This window comes from Ochlerotatus camptorhynchus, unplaced genomic scaffold, assembly GCF_037179485.1.
Source record: "Ochlerotatus camptorhynchus isolate MF236.1 unplaced genomic scaffold, CSIRO-AGI_Acam_v1.1 ptg000077l, whole genome shotgun sequence".
Lineage (NCBI taxonomy): Eukaryota > Metazoa > Arthropoda > Insecta > Diptera > Culicidae > Ochlerotatus > Ochlerotatus camptorhynchus.
In genome coordinates, this window is record NW_027040567.1 from 5,584,818 (window position 1) to 5,605,831 (window position 21,014).

The following is a 21,014-nucleotide window of genomic DNA, read 5'->3' on the forward strand; positions in this document are numbered from 1 at the left end:
CCGACAAGAAATTCAGGGAATTTCTGAAGAGAAGTTCAAAGAATTTACGAGGAGAAAATCAAAGAACTTCCGGCGAGATGTGCAGAGAACTTTTGACGAGATGTTCAGAGATCTTCTGACGAGAAGTTTAGAGTAAAACTAAAATCAGAAAACTTCCAACTAGACGTTCACAGAATTTCCGAGAAGATGTTCAGAGAACTTCCAACGGGAAGTTCAGAAAACTCCCGTGAGTAGTTCAGATAATTTCCGACGACAAATTTAGAGAACTTCCGAAGAGAACTTCCGAAGAGAACTTCCGAAGAGAACTTCCGAATTGAACTTCCGAAGAGAACTTCCGAAGAAAACTATCGAAGAGAACATCCGAAGAGAACTTCCGATGAGAACTTCCGAAGAGAACTTCCGAAGAGAATTTCCGAAGAGGACTTCCAAAGAGGACTTCCGAAGAGAACTTCAGAAGAGAACTTCTGAATAGAACTTCCGAAGAGAACTTCCGAAGAGAAAATCCGAAGAGAGCTTCCGAAGAGAACTTCCGAAGAGAACTTCCGAAGAGAACTTCCGAAGAGAACTTCCGAAGAGAACTTCCGAAGAGAACTTCCGAAGAGAACTTCCGAAGAGAACTTCCGAAGAGAACTTCCGAAGAGAACTTCCGAAGAGAAATTCCAAAGAGAACTTCCGAAGAGAACTTCAAAGAGAACTTCCGAAGAGAACTTCCGAAGGGAACTTCCGAAGAGAACTTCTGAAGAGAACATCCGAAGAGAAAATCCGAAGAGAACTTCCGAAGAGAACTTCACAAGAGAACTTCCAAAGAGAACTTCCGAAGAGAACTTTCGAAGAGAACATCCGAAGAGAACTTCCGAAGAGAACTTCCGAAGAGAACTTCCGAAGAGAACTTCAGAAGAGAACTTCCGAAGAGAACTTCCGAAGAGAACTTCCGAAGAGAACTTCCGAAGAGAACTTCCGAAGAGAACTTCCGAAGAGAACTTTCGAAGAGAACTTTCGAAGAGAACTTCTGAAGAGAACTTCTGAAGAGAACTTCTGAAGAGAACTTCTGAAGAGAACTTCTGAAGAGAACTTCCAAAGAGAACTTCCGAAGAGTACTCCCGAAGAGAACTTTCGAAGAGAACATCCGAAGAGAACTTCCGAAGAGAACTTCCGAAGAGAACTTCCGAAGAGAACATCCGAAGAGAAATTCAGAAGAGAACTTCCGAAGAGAACTTCCGAAGAGAACTTCTGAAGAGAACTTCCGAAGGGAACTTCCGAAGAGAACTTCCGAAGAGAACTTTCGAAGAGAACTTTCGAAGAGAACTTCTGAAGAGAACTTCTGAAGAGAACTTCTGAAGAGAACTTCTGAAGAGAACTTCTGAAGAGAACTTCCGAAGAGAACTTCCGAAGAGAACTTCGAAAGAGAACTTCCGAAGAGAAATTCCTAAGAGAACTTCCGAAGAGAACTTCCGAAGAGAAATTCCGAAGAGAACTTCCGAAGAGAAATTCCGAGGAGAAGTTCAAAGAACTTCCGTGGAGAACTTCCGAAGAGAACTTCCGAAGAGAACTTCCGAAGAGAACTTCCGAAGAGAACTTCCGAAAAGCAACTTCCGAAGAGAACTTACGAAGAGAACTTCCGAAGAGGACTTCCGAAGGGAACTTCCGAAGAGAAATTCCGAAGAGAACTTCCGAAGAGAAATTCCGAAGAGAAGTTCCGAGGAGAAGCTCAAAGAACTTCCGCGGAGAAGTTTAGAGAACTTCCGCGGAGAAGTTAAGAGAACTTCCAAGGAGAAGTTAAGAGAACTTCCATGGAGAAGTTCTGAGATCTTCTGGCGAGAAATTCTAAGAATTTCCGAAAAGAATCTCAGAGAAGTTTTCTGAACATCTATTCTGAATTTCTCTAAACTTCTCCATGGAATTCTATGAACATTTTGTCGGAATATGTTGGAAGTTCCGTGAACTTCTCAGAAGTTTCTTGACGTTCAGAGAAATTCTGAAGAGAAGTTCAAAGAATATCCCATTATAAATTCATAGAACTTCCGACTAGAAGTTCAGTGTGGAAGAACTTCAGAGAGTTCAGAAATCGTCCAATGAGAAATCTTGAGAATTGCCAACTTGAACTTTTGAGAATTTTCGACCTTCAAAGCACTTGTGAGGATAGGGTTAAAGAATTTCTGATGAGACATTCAGAGAACATTCCGAGGAAAAGTTCAGAGAACTTTTGGCAAACAATTTCGAAGATAAATTCAAAAACTTCCGAAGAGAGGTTCAGGTCACAGGAAATACTCGCGGGAGCTCTCTGAACTTTTCCTTGGAAATTTATTTTCGAGATTATTTTCGACGACAAATTCAGAGAACTTGCGAAGAGAAGTTCCGAGAAATTTCGAAGAGGAGCTCAGAGGACTTCTGCGGAGAAGTTTAGAGAACTTCCAAGGAGAAGTTCTGAAAGCTTCTGATGAGAAATTCTAAGATATTTCAAAGAGAAATTCAGAGAACTTCTGATGAAAAGTTCAAATAATTTAAGAGGATTGGTTCAGAGAATTTTCAACGATAAGTTCAGAGATCTTCCAACGAGAAGCTCATAGAACTTTTGCGGAGAAATTTAAAGAACTTCCAAGGAGAAGTTCTGAGAGCTTTCGATGAGAAATTCTAGGAGATTCCAATGAGAAATTCAGAGAACTTCTAACGAAACGTTCAAAGAATTTCAAAGGAAAGGTTCAGAGAACTTCCAACGATAAGATCAGAGATCTTCCAACGAGAAGTTAAGAGAACTTCAGAGGAGAAGTTCAGAAAACATTCGAGGGGAAGTTCAAAGAGCTTTCAATGATAAATTCTAAGAACTACCGAAAAGAAATTCAGAAAACTTTCGATTAGAAGTTCAAAGCATTTCCAAGGAGAAGTTCAGAGAACTTCCGACGAGAAGTACAGAGAAATCCCGCGAGTAGTTTAGATGATTTCGCCGACAAATTCAGAGAACATCGGAAGAGAAATTTCGAGGAGAAGTTAAGAGAACTTCCAAGGAGAAGTTCTGAGAGCTTATGCGGAGAAATTTAAAGAACTACCCAAGATAAATTCAGAGAACTTCTGACAAAAAGTTCCAACAATTTCCAAGGAAATGTTCAGCGAACTTCCGACGAGAAGTTGAGAGATCTTCCGAGGAGAAGATAAGAGAACTCCCGACGAAAAGTTCGTTGATCTTCCGACGAGATGTTTAGAGAACTTCTGATGAGATGTTCAGAGAACTTTGGACGAGAAGTTTAGAGTACTTCCAAGCAGATGCTCAAAGAATATCCGTCGATAAATTCAGAAAACTTCCGAGTAGAGGTTTCGAGAACTTCCGAGGAGAAGTTCAGTGAACTTTCGAGGAAAGTTCAGGGAACTTTCGGGGGAAGTTCAGAGAGCTTCCAACTAGAAAGTCTATGAACACCCGAAAAGATATTCGGAAAACTTCCAACCAGAAGTTAAAAGAATTTCCGATGAGATGTTCATAGAAATCCCACGAGTAGTTCAGATAGTTTCGGACGACAAATTCAGAGAACTTCCAACGATATGTTTAGAGGTCATTTGAGAGCAGTGATTCAGAGAACTTCCGATGAGAAATTCCAGGAAATTTCGAGGAGAAGCTCAGAGAACTTCGTAGAAGAAATTTTGAGAACTTCCAAGGAGTAGTTCTGAGAGCTTCTGACGCGAAATTCAAAAAACTTCCAAAGATAATTGAAAGAACTTCTGAAGAGGATTCAAAGGATGTCCGAGGAGAAGGTAAGAGAACTCCCGACGAGAGGTTCAATGATTTTCCGACGAGATGTTTAGAGAACTTCTGATGAGATTTTCAGAAAACTTTGGAGGAGAAGTTTGTAGTACTTACGAGGAGAAGTTCAAAGAATAACCTTCGAGAAATTCAGAAAACTTCCGATGAGAGGTTCAGGGACATTTCTAAGAAAAGTTTAGAAAACTTCCGAGGAGAAGTTCAGAGAACTTTCGAGGGGAAGTTTCGAGAGCTTCATACGAGAAATTCTAAGAACTACCGAAAATAAATTTAGAAAACTTTTCAACATGAAGTTAAAAAAATCAAAGAGAGGTTCAGAGAACTTTCGACAAGATGTTCATAGAAATCCCACTAGTAGCTCATCTAGTTTCAGATGAAAAATTAAGAGAACTTCCAACGAGAAGTTTAGAGAACATTCGAGCAGTGGCTCAGAGAACTTTCGATGAGAAATTTCGAGAAGCTCAGAGAACTCCCAAGGAGAAGAAAAATTCTAAGAATTAATTAATTAATTTATCTTTATTAGGGAGACTTTCAAAAATTCTAAGAACTTCCGAAGAGAATTCAAAGGACTTTGTAAGTAAAAGAATTTCCTAGCAAAGGTTCAGAAATCTTCCCAGGAGAAGTTCAGAGAACTTCCGAAGGAAAGTTCCGAGAGAAAGTTCAGAAAACTTTCAAAGAGAATCTAGATGGAATATCATTGAACTTCTCCTCGAAAGTGCTCTGAACTTCCCGTCAGAAATTATTTGAAATTTTCGTTGGAATATTTCTGAACCTCCTCTTGGAAGTTCTCAGAATTTCTCAACAAAAGTTCTCTGAACTTCTTCTCAGAAGTTCTCTAAAACTCTACTCGAAAGCTCATCGAACTTCTTCGTTGGTAGTTCTCTGAACTCTGAACTTCAGACAAAAGATTAAGAAAAAATCCGATGAAAAATACCGAGAACTTTAAACGAGATGTTCCTTGAAATTCCAACGAGAAGGTCAAAGAACTTTCGTGAGAAATTCAGAAATCCTTCGGAAATGTTCTGAATTTCTCGTTGGGTGTTTTTTGAACTACTCGTTTGAATTTCTCTGAACCTGAACCAGTGAACTTCCGAGGAGAGATTCAGAGAACTTCTCGCGAAAATTCATAGAACTTCCATGGAGAGGTTCATAGCACTTCCCACGAGTAGTTCAGAGATATTCCAACTAGAAGTTTAGATAACTTTCGAGGAAAGGTTCAGAAAAGCTCAAGTTAATTCCGAGGATTCTTCGATAAGCAAATGAAATTTCCCATTTGAATCTCGGCAAGTTTTTCACTGGGATCCAGCAAAATGAAATGCCTAGCTGCTCGGTGGTGCCCATCTCAACAATAAAATTATCAGGGCCTTATAGGATTCAAGAAAACCGTATAGATGTTTTGGAAAATAAATAGAAATTTCCGCAGCTTATGAAATATCCTTAAAGATTACGGATTTTCAGAGGAACTTTTGGAACACCTGTGAAGTTCACGGAACTTCCTAGAAGTTCATTGAATTTCAGAGAAGTAAATTACGGATAGAAATCCTCTTATATATTTTCGTAAATTAAGTATATAAATCAACTAATAAGCCGACGCCTTGCAAAAATGGTAATCAAGCTCATGTATCTAATGAAATGTACAAATGGTCAAACATACCGTTTATGCATTTATAGGACCGATGTGGTTTGTCTTATGAAATGTATAAGGCTGATGTTTTGTCAAAAAATGTATAAGTGAAACACTTGTCTAAAATACAGAATTTCCGTTTGGTGTGGAATTTCACGGTCGTTTGTCGAAACTTCTTTAAATTTATCTTCCCTGAAGTACCCCTAAAACTTCACTGAAATATACCTTAAACTGTCCTGAAGTTCCCCTGAAGCTTTATTGAAGTTTCTCTTGAACTTTGAGGAACTCCTCTGGAACTTAAATTAAATGAACCAGGTTGGTAGCAATTTCCTATTTACACTGATGGTGGGTCAAGTTTGTATGGAGGATCACAACCCCTTGTTCCCCAATGCTCTTTAATTTTTTTTATGTATTGAGGGTCTAACAACTGTGCCAAATTTGATCGAATTGGATTTTCGGGAAAATTTCAACCTAGTAGGTTGGAAGAGGTATAGAAACGCAATAGAAATATTAATTTGCACATCAAAAATTCATGCATTGCTCAGTGTTGCCCATACCTGTGACTTAGATTGGGTAAACTTTGCAGATCTACTGTGTGAAAGACGGCTAATCGATTCGATTTCTGTGCAAAATGTTATTAAGCATAACTCTACGAAATGACTTCTACACAGGCAAAGGCACGACTCACTACCAAAGTTCCACTGAGTGTTTGCTTTCGGTAATCGTTTATTGTTAAATGAAAAGTAAAACAATTCATAAGCATTAAGATTATACATATTTCACAATATAATTATTATTAAATTACATTCCTGATCATTCATCAGACTTGAATCTACCCTAACTAATGAGTATCCTCATTCTCGCTATCGTATTCAGTGCAGCAAATTCCACCCCTTCGCACGCCACATTCCTTCGACGATTGTTCAATCACAATGTGTTCCCGTGTACTTTCCACAAATTGACAGCTCCATGAATTTGTTGTTCCAACCAGCGTCATGCCCCTGGGAAGATACCCCTTGACATTTCTAATTTCTATGAGCTTGTTGTTCGAAACATCCAGCTTTTTCAACTCCGGCATCCTCCAGTGCCGGACATCCATCTCCTCAAGTTTTCCGTTGAAAAATGTTAGATACTGAAGCCTCGGGAGACTGACGGATTCGGCTGTGCTTATCGTTTTCAGAGGATTCATGTCCAGGTTGATTTGTAGAAGGTTCTTCAGTCCATTGAAGGCGTCCATATTCAGGTGGGTGACATCGTTCCAGTAGAGATCGAGTTCTTCCAGTGCTACCAGTCGGTTGATGTTTTCTGGAATGCTCTGTAGGTCGTTAAAGGTCAACTTCAATTTGGTTAAATTCGGTAGATCGATGTTCGAATGGATCACAACCGTCGATGTTCTACTTGCTCTAAACGATACCGAATTGAGGTTGACCAAACCATCGAAACTGGACAAATTGAGCGTGGGGTAGATTGTTTCTCTAACTTCTACAGACTTTAGACGTTTAAGTGTGCTCATGTCATTAGGAAGAGGAACAATTGTTTCGAATACGATGATCGCCTCCAGTTGATAGTCTTCAGTTGGATCCAGCGTCATTTCCGTCACGTTCGATACCCAAACTGAAAGGTTTCTCAACGATGGAATGACGTATAAGGAATGGATGTTCCCGTATGCGAAGCCGAGATGATCCACTCCGGAGAAGTAGCCCTGCATCCATGGTGCCACGGAGGAGGACTGATAGTTATTTAGCAGCAATTTGGAAGTTGACTCATATTCGATCTGCGGGCTTGTTTTCAATAGATCGATATCGGTTAGGTTTGTCACCACACACCAACCTTCGTATTCTTCCGGAGACTCTTCGCCAGCCATGTCCTCGCACTCCCAGCGGTAGCCGTAGGTTGCTGCCGCTGCCAACAGGCAAAGGAAGATGCTGTTCAGGAAAATGAAGCTATGATCAGAGGCACTGTTTATTGGTTTACGACACAATCACTTACGTTGATCGATGCATTCCGCTCGCTGGTGTCTAAATGATAACTGAAAGTATACTGCACTGAGTGGTCTTCCTAGCGGCGAACTTTATATAGCCAATCAATCGTAAGATTAAACTGTTTATGGAATTGATTTTGTTTTCGTTCAATCATTCTGATTATTAGGAATGCAAGGAGCTTGGGGATGCTCAGCGGGATCAAAACAAAATCGATTCCGTGAACGCGTTTCATTAAAACTATGGAGATTACTAAGTACAACCTCAGTTCTCAGGAAGACGCTAACGGAATAGTGTGTGTGTGATTTTGATGACTGATTCTGTTATCACTTTATAGATTCACCTAACGGCATCGATCTGTTTGATGGCAGCAGCCTCTTCAGTAATATAAGGGTACTAACTAAGCATTATGAGCATTATGAAAAATTTGACCTGAGTCAAAATGGCTGAATTCTTGAAAAAAAATTGGCTCATTTCCCCTAGCGAACAATTATGCGAAATTTCATGGAATTCTGAGAGGCAAAATAAAAAAAAATGTTTATTTTTTCGTCATTTGGTCTGGATCTGCTCAGTTTCAAACTCTTAAACAAAAAATCAATTCTAAGAACATAGGGTAGAACGCTACTTCATCGTAATCACCCATTTCCGTTCTATCGATCAGAAAAGATCAATAATATCAATGATTTAACCGTGCCCAAATCAATAATAGGTTTGTTCCGAATTAGTTCATTAGCTGCAACATAAATCCTATTAGAGCGCATTGTATGAATATTTACGCTCATTGTTCTCAAAACAAAAGAAGCGTTCCTAGCGAATCCCCTTTTCCTCCGTTTATCCGTAGGACGAAGAAAATCTAATAGCGTTTCAATGCGTTAGGACGGAATTGAAACTCTTAGGACGAATTAAGAATCAAGAAGCAGTATTAGATGTTAAACGATATCTCAGCAATTTGTGACTCTTTATGAAATCCAACACTACAGGGTGCGTGACGAATTTTTGCAGTAAATGGCATATTTGAGAAAAAATACACCAGTTAGTTATTCTAGCAATGAATTTTGTGCGATTTATTTTCTTTCGCAACATATGGAAGTTGTAAGTAAATTTATTCAAAAAAATTGCCTTCCCTTTCGACGACTGTAGTTAGACGCTTCCGGAAACTGCAGTATGCACGTTTTAAAATGTTTCGATCCATAGATGTCATCACTGCCTTGATTTTAGCTTTTAGCGACTTAAGTGTGGTGTGAGGGGTTCTATTGGTATGCCGTTGGACGACGCCCTATACAAAATAATCCAACGGATTGATATCGGGACTGCTTGGGGGCCAAATTTACGAAATATTTTCCGTAAGCCAGTATGAGCAGGTGCTCCGTCTTATCACTTTCCCAAGCCTTTTTTAATATTATACACTGTTCTTTCAGACACATTTACCGACCGAATTATTTCTTTCATGCATACTCCGGCGCGCAACAAAGTGACAACGGCTGACAGATTGCTCTCTTGTTTCGACATCTTTACGTTTACTCAACATTGTTTGTTTAAATCTTACACCTAACAGTATAAGCTATCCAGTGCTGCCAAATATATCTAAATCATGATGCACAAGCATGAGAAATTACTATTTGAAATTTACTGCAAAAATTCGTCACGCACCCTGTACGTTGGGGAAATGGCTATAATGTTGGCTTATGGATCTAAGATTTAGCCCATCGCTAAAAATCTGCAATTTATCAATTGTATCTAGATGAACGCGTCATTGGGACGGTACTTCTGGATATTTTTGGTCGCTATAAAAAAATCAGTTGATTGCAGAATTTATGTATGGCCCCAAATTAAAGACATTTAGGTTGACATTACATCCATGTCTTGGAATCTGGAAAACTTGAAGTCTCAGAATCTTGAATATTTTTTCTGCAATAATCATATTATTTTTCCAGGAACACATTTTTTTTTAATTCAACGATTCAATAAAAATTGTAGATCAATCATCACTATCCAATGTTTAGGTTTTATTACTAAATCAGCCAAATGAACTTGGATCTAGTGGCCTTCGAAAAGCTTCATATTTCCGCTGTAAAAGCAAATGTTGAGGTTCAGCGAGGTTACCGTCTTGCCAAAAACGGGGATGAACTATGGTCGCTATCTCCGGAAAAGCGCTTTATTAAGGGGCTACATGTATACAGTCAGGAATCCTTATTACCGGATTCCTTATTGCCGGTATCCCTTATTGCCGGATCCTTATTGCCGGGCTATCCGCGAATAAGGATTCCCACAGCTTATGGGATTTTCACTAATAGGTGGATTATCTCATTTGTTTCAATATATAAAGCTATACTGTCTTGGACAAAGTTGCTGTACTGGGATAGACCAACAAGCCAGGTTTAATTGGTAACTACGCCGCTAGAGGCGCTTCACTTTTGTGTTACCTATGACGGGCGTTATAATTATGGATCTTAGGTCCAACATAGAATATTTCGTGATCCTGGCATATAGAAAGTTACTGTCTTGAGCAAAGTTGTTCAAGTGACCAAGTCCTTTCGGATGGTCGCCATATTAGTTCAGAACTCTCTCACTACGCAGCGCTACTGTGCACATGAGCTTCCTATATAAGCTGTATCTTAAAATGCTGGCCATATAGAAGGCTACTATCTACACCAGATTAGCCAAGCCGGTTGCCGTCAACGACCTGAGTTCGGACCACCAACCGGTGCTGACCGAGCTGGGCTACAACGTGGCCCCTGCACCGTGCCAGCGGAAGGACTACCATCGAGTCAACTGGGTTCAGTTTCGACGCGTGGTCGACCGCCACATCGACGACAACCCACCGCTCGACACAGTGGATGACATCGACCGGGCCTTGGAGGGTCTCCATCAAGCCATATCCGTGGCTGACGAAGAGTGCGTTCGACGAGTTCCTGTGAGGGGTAAGTTTCAAGCAATTGATTCCCACACCAAACTCTTGATTCGGCTCAGAAATGTTCGTAGACGCCAGTTTCAGCGGACTGGGGATCTGCAGCGTAAATACGAAATGGTCGATCTGAATCGGCAGATCGCTTCCAGAATGGTCTCAATCCGGAACGAGAGTTTCGGGCGGCTCGTTCAGAACCTGGACGACCGTTCCAGACCATTCTGGAAGGTTGCCAAGGTGCTGAAGTCTCACCCCAAGCCCATTCCACTACTTAGAGTCAATGACGAACGGCTTATCACCAACGAAGAGAAGGCCAATGCGATTGGGGAGCACATTGCCCAGTCGCATTTGCTTGGCTCTAAAATCCCAAGTCCACTCGAGAACCAGGTTGCGCAGTGCGTCCTGACGTTAGATGCCTCCCCTTGTGCCGTCCCTCCAGAAGAACGGATTACAGAGGAACAAATTTGCTCAGCGCTGAAATACAGTAAGAACATGAAGGCTCCCGGGTTTGACGGAATATTCAACCTAGCGTTGAAAAATCTCAGCCCGAGGGTGTACTCGCTGCTAGCTGCCACCTTCAACAGATGCTTGGAGCTGCACTACTTTCCAAGCATCTGGAAGGTGGCAAAAATCATCCCGATCCGCAAACCTGGGAAAGACCCTTCACTACCGTCAAGCTACAGACCGATTAGCCTGCTCTCAGCGCTGAGCAAGCTGTTCGAAAAATTGATCCTCAGCCGACTAAACAAGTTTGTGGAGGAACATGACATTCTTCTTCCGGAACAGTTCGGGTTCCGCAAGGGGCATTCCACCAATCATCAGCTAGTGCGGGTGATGAATAACATCCGAAGTAACAAAGCTGTATCCAAGTCCACAGCCATGGCCTTGTTAGACGTCGAAAAGGCGTTTGACAATGTCTGGCACGACGGACTTATATACAAGCTTTGTAACTCTAACTTTCCACCATACCTTGTGAAAATCACCCGTAACTATCTCCAGCAAAGGTCGTTCAGGGTGTCGTTGAATAGTTCCCTTTCGGGACAATTTCCGATCCCAGCAGGTGTTCCGCAAGGGAGTCTGCTGGGACCACTGCTTTACAGCATCTACACGTCGGACATCCCTCCTCTAGGAGACGGTTGCGTGTTCTTTCTGTTTGCAGATGACACCGCGATAGCTGTCAAGGGTAGGATGCCTCGTGAAATTACGAACAAGCTCCAACGCCTTGACACCTTTACTGATTATGCCACCACGTGGAAAATCAAAATCAACGCCTCGAAAACCCAAGCGATCATGTTCCTTCACAGACAATCATTAAAACTTAAACCGTCTCCCTCCTGTACCGTAATAATGGATGGTACAAGGGTCGAGTGGTCCACTGATGTTACTTATCTCGGGATGTTGTTCGATGAGAAGCTCCTGTTCCGCTCGCACATAGAGAAAACCCTAGTTAAGTGCTCCGCCTTGGTTAGGTGTTTGTATCCGCTCATTTGCCGCAGATCCCGCCTCTCAAGGCAAAACAAACTGGCTGTTTACAAACAGATCATAGCCCCCGCGATCTTCTATGCCGCCCCGGTGTGGGAATCGTGCGCTCAGACCCACAGGAACAAAATCCAGGTTGCACAGAATAGAGTGTTGAGGATGATCCTAGATCGTCCATTCGACACAAGAATAGCAGACCTCCATCAAGAGGCAGAAATTCCCAAAGTAGATTCCAAAATTGAGGATATGACAACCAAATTTATCCAAAAATGCAATCTTTCTGAACATGCTTTAATAAGCAATTTGTACATAGTAGGTTAAGTGTATATAGTAGAGTAGGTTAGTTTTAAGCTGTAAATAGTAGTATTAAGTAGTTTCTCTTCAAATTCTAAAAACAAAACAAACCAATCCCACCAAGGTGGTCGACCGTGTACTAAGTCTAGGACTAATTCTGTAAAACAAATTTTGAATTTTGCCCATACCTAAAGATGAAGAAATCATTAAATCACTTAGTAAAAAATTTATATGGTAATCGTCCAAGTTAAACAAAAATAAAGATCATTTAAACTAAAAAAAGGCTACTATCTTGAGCAAAGTTGTTCAAGTGACCAAGTCCTTTCGGATGGTGGGTAGATTAGTTCAGAACTCTCTCACTACGCAGCGCTAGTGTGCATGTGAACTTCCTATATAAACTGTATCTCGAGAACCAGGCCATATAGAACGTTGCTGTCTTCAGCAAAGTTGTTCAGGTGACCAAGTTCTTTCGGATGGTGGTCATATTATTTAAGAACTCTCTCACTACGCGACGCTAGTGTGCAGATGAACTTCCTTAATATGTTATTTCTGGAAAAGCTTGTCCATATAAGATGTTGCTGTGCAATGTGAGAACACGAAACGGGATAGGGATGACGTGTAGAGAGGCTGTAAATCGATTTCGGACGTCATTTTAAAATCCAAGATGGCGGTCATCGATTCAAGAAAAACTGTCAAATACCGTACAATATGGGTATTTTCGGAAAGGGAATGACGTGTAGAGGCTAGAAATTGATGCCAGACGTCATTTTGGAATCCAAGATGGCGGCCATCGGTTCAATAAAAACTGTCAAATACCCTACAATATGGGTATTCTCGGAAAGTGGATGACGTTTAGAGTTTGGAAATCGATGCCAGACGTAATTTTGGAATCCAAGATGGTTGCCATCGGTTCAAGAAAAACTGTCAAATACCCTACAATATGAGTATTTTCGGCGAGGGGATGGCGTGTTAAATTGCCAAGTTTTTCTCCCCCAGGTGTGTATTATTATTTTGCAAACTGTAATGAATATGTTGCTTGATATACAGGGCGGACTCGATTATCCGGAGTCTTGAAAAAAAATTCACTCCGGATAATCAAACCCTCCGGATAATCGAGCCATGAACAAAAAAAAAATATTTTTTGGTCTTATGTGGTCTCATTTAATGTTTTTAGTGGTTCTATTTAACGCTATTGATGAATTATGGAATCGGATCGCTGGTTGTGTAGATATGGCCGGAACAAGTTCCGGCGTTTATGGGCCATGAGGCTAAATTTGACTTGAAAGGAACAAAACCCATTAAGCGACACATCAAATTAAATCAAAATTTGATATCAAGATCAATGGTGGAAAAAAATTATGTACCTTGGACCATATTGGCCACTTCCGGACAAGTTCCAGGAGCCCCAGGAAAGTGACCAGAATCGAACTTGGATAATAACCTATCATGAGGCACATTAAAATCTCGAGATCCTGACCAGATAGGAAATTACTGTCTTCGGCAAAGTTGTTCTAGAGATCATAATCTTTTCGCTGGTGGAGAGTAGTTCAGAATTTTCTCACTACGTAGCGCTAGAATACATGTGAAATTATCGCATGTGATATATCTCGAGATCATGACCAGATAGAAAATTACTGTCGTCGACAAAGTTGTTCAGAAGGTCAAGGCCTTTTCGTTGGTGGACAGTAGTTCAGCGTTTTCTCGCTTTGCGGCACTAGTATACATGTAAAATGCTCGCATATATAAAATATTTCTAGATCCTTACCATATAAAAAGTTACTGTCTTCGGCAAAGTTTTTCATGAAGTCCAGATCTTTTCGTTGGTAGAGTAGTTCAGAAAATTCTCACTACGTGGCGCTAGTATATACATACAATTTTCGCATATACAATAGCTCGAGATCCTGAGCAGATAGAAGTTACTGTCTTCGGCAAACTTGTTCAGGGTGTCAAGTAGTTTTGGCTCGTGGACAGTAGTTCAGAATTTTCTCACTACACGGCGCTAGTATAAACGTGAAATTCTCATATAAAATATCTCGAGATCCTGACCAGATAGAAAGTTACTTTCTTAGGCAAAGCTGATCAGGAGATCATAGCTTTCTTTCTGATTAACTGTAGTTCAAAATCTTCTCACTAGGTAGTGCTCGTATACATGTTAAGTTCGCGCATGTGATACATCACTAGATCCTGACGAAATAAAGAATGTCTATGGCAAAGTTTTTCAGGAAGTCAAGATCTTTTCGTTGGTGGACAGTTGTTCAGAATTTTCTCCCTACTCTGTGCTAGAATGCACATGCAATTCTCGCATATACAATAGCTCGAGATCCTGAGCAGATAGAAAGTTTCTGTTTTCGGCAAACTTGTTCAGGGGGTCAAGACTTTTTGGCTGGTAGACAGTAGCCTAGAAATTTTTCACCGAATTGCGCTAGTAAACGTGTACAATTCTCTCGTATGCTAAGCTCGAGATTCTGAACAGGTAGAAAATTACTGTCTTCGAAAAAGTGGTTCAAGATGTCAATGCCTATTGCTTGGTGCACAATAGTTCAGAATTTTCACACTACGTGGTGCTACAATACACGTGAAATTCTCGCATGTGATTTGTTTCGAGATCCTGACCAGATAGAAAGTTACTGTCTACAACAAAGTTATTCAGGAGGTCAAAGTCTTTTGTCTGGTGAACAATAGTTCAGAATTTTCTCATAAACTCTAGGCTTTAAACTCCTGAACAACTTTGTTCAAGACAGTAACTTTCTATCTGGTCAAGAACGTGAGATATTTTATATGCGTGAATTTCACATGTATACTAGCATCATGAAGTGACAAAATTCTGAACTACTGTCCACCAGCCAAAAGACCTTGACCTCCTGAACAACTTTCTATCTGATCAGGATCTCGAGACATAACATGCGAGAAGTGTACATGTATACTAACGCCACGTGGTGAGAAAATTATTAACTACTGTTTACCAGCCAAAAAGTCTTGCTAAACAACTTTGCCGAAGACAGCAACTTTCTAGCTGATCAAGATCTCGAGCTATTGAACATGGGAGAACGGCACGTATATACTAGCACCGCATAGTGAGAAAATTCTAAACTTTTGTCACCCAACAAAAAGATCTTGACTTACTGAAAAACTTTGCCGAATACATTTACTTTCTATCTGGTCAGGATCTCGAGATATTTTATATGCAAGAGTTTCACATGTATAGTAGCGCCGCAAAGTGAGAAAACTCTGAACTACTGTCCACCTGCAAAAAAAACCTTGACCTCCTGAACAACAATGCCGAAGACAGTATATTTCTGTCTGGTTGGGAACTCGAGATATTTTATATGAGAATTTCACGTGTATACTAGCGTCGCGTAGTGAGCAAATTCTGAACTATTGAGCACCAAGCAATAGGCTTTGATCTCCTGAAAAACTTTGTGAAAGACAGTATTAACACAGACAAACAGACGTAACACTTCATTGTGTATCTTCGTTCATGCATTTAACGGTTGATTTGAATTTTATCAGTTCCGCGAACTACTCGCCGCAGCGCTGGCATCGGATCACTTTGACGTTTCTATACATTCTATAGAACTTTTATGGAATATTGTTTGCGAGCTAGCGAGCAAGCTTGTTTTCCGCGAGAAGCCCGAGAGATGTCGTTACTGAGGTCATATGTTTTGAGATACTATTTTTTTTTTGTTCATTAATTTATTTGATAAGGCTCAACCGAATTAACTTTACAGAGCCGAGGATTCTTGGTCACTATACAATACATCTTAAAACTATAGTCAAAAAGTACAACACAATAAACACTTTATCTTCCGCTATCCAAAAAGCCTCCTCCATCAGAACTGGAGCCGCTTCTAGTAGTTTCATTGTATGGCAAATTGTTGTACGCCAACGAGGGTCAGAGCGCGTCCATTGCAGCAATGGACGCAAAACGTGGCACTCACACACTCATCACGAAACGGTTGATTTCCAAAGTCGACGACGCATCGACCGAAAAAACTGATGATGAAGAACAATGAGGAGGACCACACAATGGTTGCTGCCGATAAAACAGACGATCGCGTAGCACACATCGAGAGTGGCCTGCTCGACAGCCGAGTGAACACTGTTTGAGATACTATGTTTTCAAGAAAAACTTTTTCAAAGAGTCACGTCTGTTTGTCTGTGGTATTAACTTTTTAGATATATCACATGCGAGAATTTCACATGTATACTAGCGCTACGTAGTGAGAAAATTCTGAACTACTGTCCACCATCGACAAGGGTATGATCTCCTGAACAACTTTGTCAGAGACAGTAACTTTCTATTTTGTCAGAATCTTGATATATTCCATGTTGTAATCAATTAAGTCAAATCCCACGTAGTATGGTCACATTTTTCGCGGTTTCTATTTACATTTTCCCTATTATCCCCATTTTTTAGGTGTTTACTGTAATCTTTAGTTTAGCTTGTTTAGATCAAAACAAGTTTTTGAGGAATACTCGTTGGTTTCAGATCGTTACCAATCGACAGCACCAAAATGGCAATGGAAAAAATCATGTGTGTTGTACAAATTACAACAGCGCGAGTAACGGAGGGTTAAAGGCCTTTTGGTACATTTTTTTACGGATCTTCAAAAATTTTGTTCGGTTCCCATACCCTCCCCCCCCCCCTGAAACGTGACGTTATTAGTGAATGGACCATCATGGGATTCAGTTTTTGTATGTTGTTGTGGCACATGATATGTTTGGTTCCTTTCAGGTCAAAGGTTAATCCAAAACCCCTTAGCGCCGGATTTTGTAACAAAGGCACACAAACACTTAAATATAGTCATTTCCCGATCTTGTCAGACTGAGTCCTCGGATCGAAAATCGGTTTTCCAAGCGGTTTATGAAAAATAATTTGCAAGATAGGTAAAAAAAATATGACTCCGGATATTCGAGCCATTTTCACCGGATAATCGAGCCCCGGATAATCGAGCCTCCGGTTAATCGAGCCTCCGGATAATCGAGTCCGGCCTGTATCTTATTTTAAACTGTATTTATAAAATCTGTTTGCGAGCAACTAGAATAACAGCGGATGCAGCCAATTGTAAACGCACTGACTGGGATTTAGGTACTCCACGGTGCTACCAATCGGTTGAGTGTGGTGGCTAGTGGTAGTGAACCGATTCGCTGCGGTCACTCACTACTACGCACGAGCTGCACGGAGAGGGAGAGGGATCGTCTTCGTACAGTGTGGGAGTAGGAATAAGTAATAGAAATGTAAACATTAGGAAACTAAAATTAGTCTAAAAGGTACACCGTCGCGAGTAGTCAACCGGGGGCAAACCCCGTACGAAATTTATGTTTAGTTAGTAAGAATAAATGTAGTGTTGTTAATAAATCAATGTTGTGCTTTAGTGAAAAATAAACGGTATTTTGTGAAAAAGGGTGTAGTGTTCTGTATGCGGTGAAGGAAGGTCTACGGATGACAGAAGGATTTGGTCGAGGAAAGGATACGAAAGGGTACGTTCGCCGGGCAAGTAGAAGTCACCATCAAACGGTCGGGACGGTCCCCGACATAAATTGGTCCTTCGAACCGGATCCCTACTACCGGTGGACTCACGGATCGATCGAATTTCGACAATTCGACGGTCAATTTGCGCCGTTGCACGTCCAGCAAACAGCCTACTCGCAACCCACAAAGGATCCACGCCATTCTTGAAGTGCATTGAAAGAGACCATCGCCATCGCATAGATCATCAATAGTGTCAATCGCCATCCTTGAAGTGTATCAAAGGGATCCAATCGCCATCGTCGAAGATAGCGAAAGAATCAATTGCCGCCAAACGACACCACCTAATCCTGCAGCAACAGTGAGGATATTCGCCATCGTCCTTCGACTGAATCGTCTGTAGGAACAACAGCAACAACAACCGATCATTTCTCGGGGATTTGGAACTGTACGGATCACGGATCAAAAGGGATTGTAGGACAACCTGAGCGTTGTTCTGCTATCAGGCCAGGTATGTAGAACATGTATATGTCCACCGAAGCATGAAATACATCCCACTAACACCCACATTTCGACTTTATCGTGTGATTGTTTCTGAATTGACGAACAACGGAGTGGTGAATCAGTTCACGAAGAACTCGATTTCGGGCATCTTCCGATGAGTGTAACCACTTGGAGGAATTCGGTGGTGATTTATTAGACGATCGATGACGATTTTGGCGCAGTTTTCTACTACGATTGATGACGATTTCGGCGCTGTGTTTCCCTCTGACTAGACGAGACAGCGACAACGTGATAGCTTTCAGGCTCGGGCATCGCTCAACGATCATCGTGTCCAGGTAACTACATTTGAATAGTATATGCCCAGCTGAAGCTGGATTCGATTGATACCGCACCTAAATAAATTCTACCTTTCGATGCTAAATTGGACTGTTCGAGTCAAATTATTTTGGACGCAAGCCCTGAGGTTTTTTTTGGTTTTCGGACTGCTGATATTTCATTCTGCGCGACGTTCAGCGCCATCTGTAGTTCTCCAGGTGAGAATAAGTATATGTCCTGCCGAAGCAGGCTCTCTTGTGATACTACATTGGTACATTTCTCCTTCGCTGCACTGGATTTCGATACGATCTACCGACTTGTTACCATAAGGCTTTACAACTTCGTGGTTCGAAAGGATAGTTATCGTGATTTTGAGGCAATTTGGATTCGGCTGTCGGCACAAACTGTCGTTTGCACAGGTTAGCCGAACGGTATATGTTCAGCCGAAGCACAAATATTGGTTACTACATTCGCTTTTCCACTCCTTCGCTCTTCACTGGCTCGAATTGGAATCCGAGATTCCCGATCAAACGTTTTGAGGTGTACAGTTTTGAAATTTACTGCTATCTGGCTTCGGTAGCACCACTGGTTCTTCTCACAGGTGAGTTGAACAGTATATGTCCAGCCGAAGCAGACAATTTGCATACTACATCGCCGATTCCTTTCGGTTCTCGGATCATTCAACGTTTCACGTGGAGCAACGCATCACTTGTACCTATCAACTTACGACTGGCTCTTGGTTCTTCGTTTCCGTTCCGTGATTCTCCAACAACAACCATGTCAACGAAGATTACCAGGTCAACCGACTCCTTGAAGGTGTTGAAGTCAAAACTCAAGGGTCTTCGAGCGTCGTTAAACAACATTAGTCAGTTCGTTAGGTTTTATAAAGAGGGTACAACAGCTAGTCAGGTCAATGTCCGCTTCGAACGTATAGATTTGTTGTGGGAGCAAATTAGTGAGACTTCTTGGGAAATCGAATCGCATGAGGACTACGAAGAGCAAGAAGGTGTCGAAAATGAGCAATTGGAGTTTGAGAATCGCTACTACGATGCGAAATCGTTCTTGATGGAGAAGGCCAAGAAGTTCCAGGAAGAATCAGCATTAAACCAGTCAACACGGAGTGCAGACACCGCTAGTACACATGGCACAATGGACCGTGTACGCCTGCCGCAAATCAAGCTGCAGACTTTCGACGGAGACATCGATGACTGGCTGAGTTTCAGGGATTTCTACACGTCCTTGATCCATGAGAAGGCAGAAATTCCGGATGTGGAGAAATTTCACTATTTGAAAGGTTGCTTAGCAGGCGAAGCTAAGGTGCTAGTAGATCCGCTAAAGATAACTAGCGTCAATTATAAAATAGCTTGGGAGTCGTTGCTAAAACGTTTCAACAACAGTAAGCTACTAAAGAGGAAACAGGTACAAGCGCTGGTCAAACTACCTTCACTCGCCAAGGAATCGGTCACGGATCTTCACAGATTGGCTGATGGATTCGACCGTGCGATTCAGATATTGGATCAAGTCATCGAACCAGCCAAATATAAGGATTTGCTGCTGGTAGAACTGCTGAGTTCTCGTCTGGATCCAGTCACTCGACGTGGCTGGGAGGAACACACGTCCGCTAAGGAGCAAGACACTCTACAGGACTTGCAGGAGTTCTTACAACGGAGAATTCAAATCCTCGAGTCTCTACCAGCGAAGGCAGAACTCAAAAACGAGCCGCAGCAACCCAAACGGAAGTCGTTTACACCGAAGGTCAGCCAAAACGCCGTACAATGGAATACCGCTAAGTGCCCATCGTGTACGGAGGTTCATGGACTACATACGTGACCAGACTTCCTGAAAATGTCGCTGTCCAGCAGGGAGTCGTTTCTACGAGCACAGTCACTCTGCCGAAACTGTCTCAAGCGAGGACATCTAGCTCGAGATTGCTCGTCAAAGTTCTCGTGTCGCAACTGCAAGGCTCGGCACCACACACTGCTGTGCTTCAAGGGCGAACACTTTTTGAGCACGAAGTGTTTAAAATCGTATTAATAAGCTTATAAATTGTTCTTTTGACTGTCGATTTCTCCATATTTAGATGGGGAAAAGTTGAATTTCTCACTAAGATGTGCTTGTTTCCCCTGCTGCTGGCGTGCAAAAGGACCAGTACTAAGTAACTAACGGATTACCACACTACATGGCATATAAGATCGACTCAAATTTAAGTTTCAATTACTCAAACTCTAGAAAACGTAGTTTACTTGTAGACTGAGTAAAATTTTCCTCATAATTTTTTTCGAATATAACAAAAATCGACGAAAAATCTACTCATTTTAGAAGTATACACTCAAACAATGAATCACATATCAAAAGGAAAAAAAAATTAGAATTTCACATAACTTTCATGTGATATCATAATTGGGAATTGCACCACAAAATCACATGAACCTTATTTGTCAAATGAAATTTAAGTGATTTATCATATAGGACAGAACATGAATGTTATGTGAAATTCAAAATGATATCATCGGTTTTGTTAATGGAAAAATGTAATGTTCATTCCCAATGGCAACTAAATTTTTTTTTCCGTGTACTAATTTCATATGTACATCGAGATGTTGCTCATATTAGAAAACAAAATCTCCGAAAGTTTTAAGGTTAACTACATTTCCAAGAATATGAGTGAACTAATCTCAACTTTGAGGCTACCTCAT

The 21,014-nt window shown here is 41.2% G+C and overlaps 2 protein-coding genes across 2 annotated transcripts in view; both read right to left on the reverse strand.

The window, feature by feature from the left end:
- The window catches only part of bbg (big bang), a 203,297-nt gene that overhangs the window by 5,682 nt on the left and 176,601 nt on the right, over positions 1–21,014 (reverse strand). The gene's annotated exons all lie outside the window — the stretch shown is intronic.
- LOC135697756 (volume-regulated anion channel subunit LRRC8A-like) lies at positions 5,560–7,559 on the reverse strand. Its single transcript, XM_065217561.1, has 2 exons — positions 7,362–7,559; positions 5,560–7,297 (listed from the first exon to the last, which is right to left on the reverse strand). Exons 1-2 carry the CDS (start codon positions 7,373–7,375, stop codon positions 6,214–6,216), a joined length of 1,098 nt encoding a protein of 365 aa, XP_065073633.1. The 5' UTR covers positions 7,376–7,559; the 3' UTR covers positions 5,560–6,213.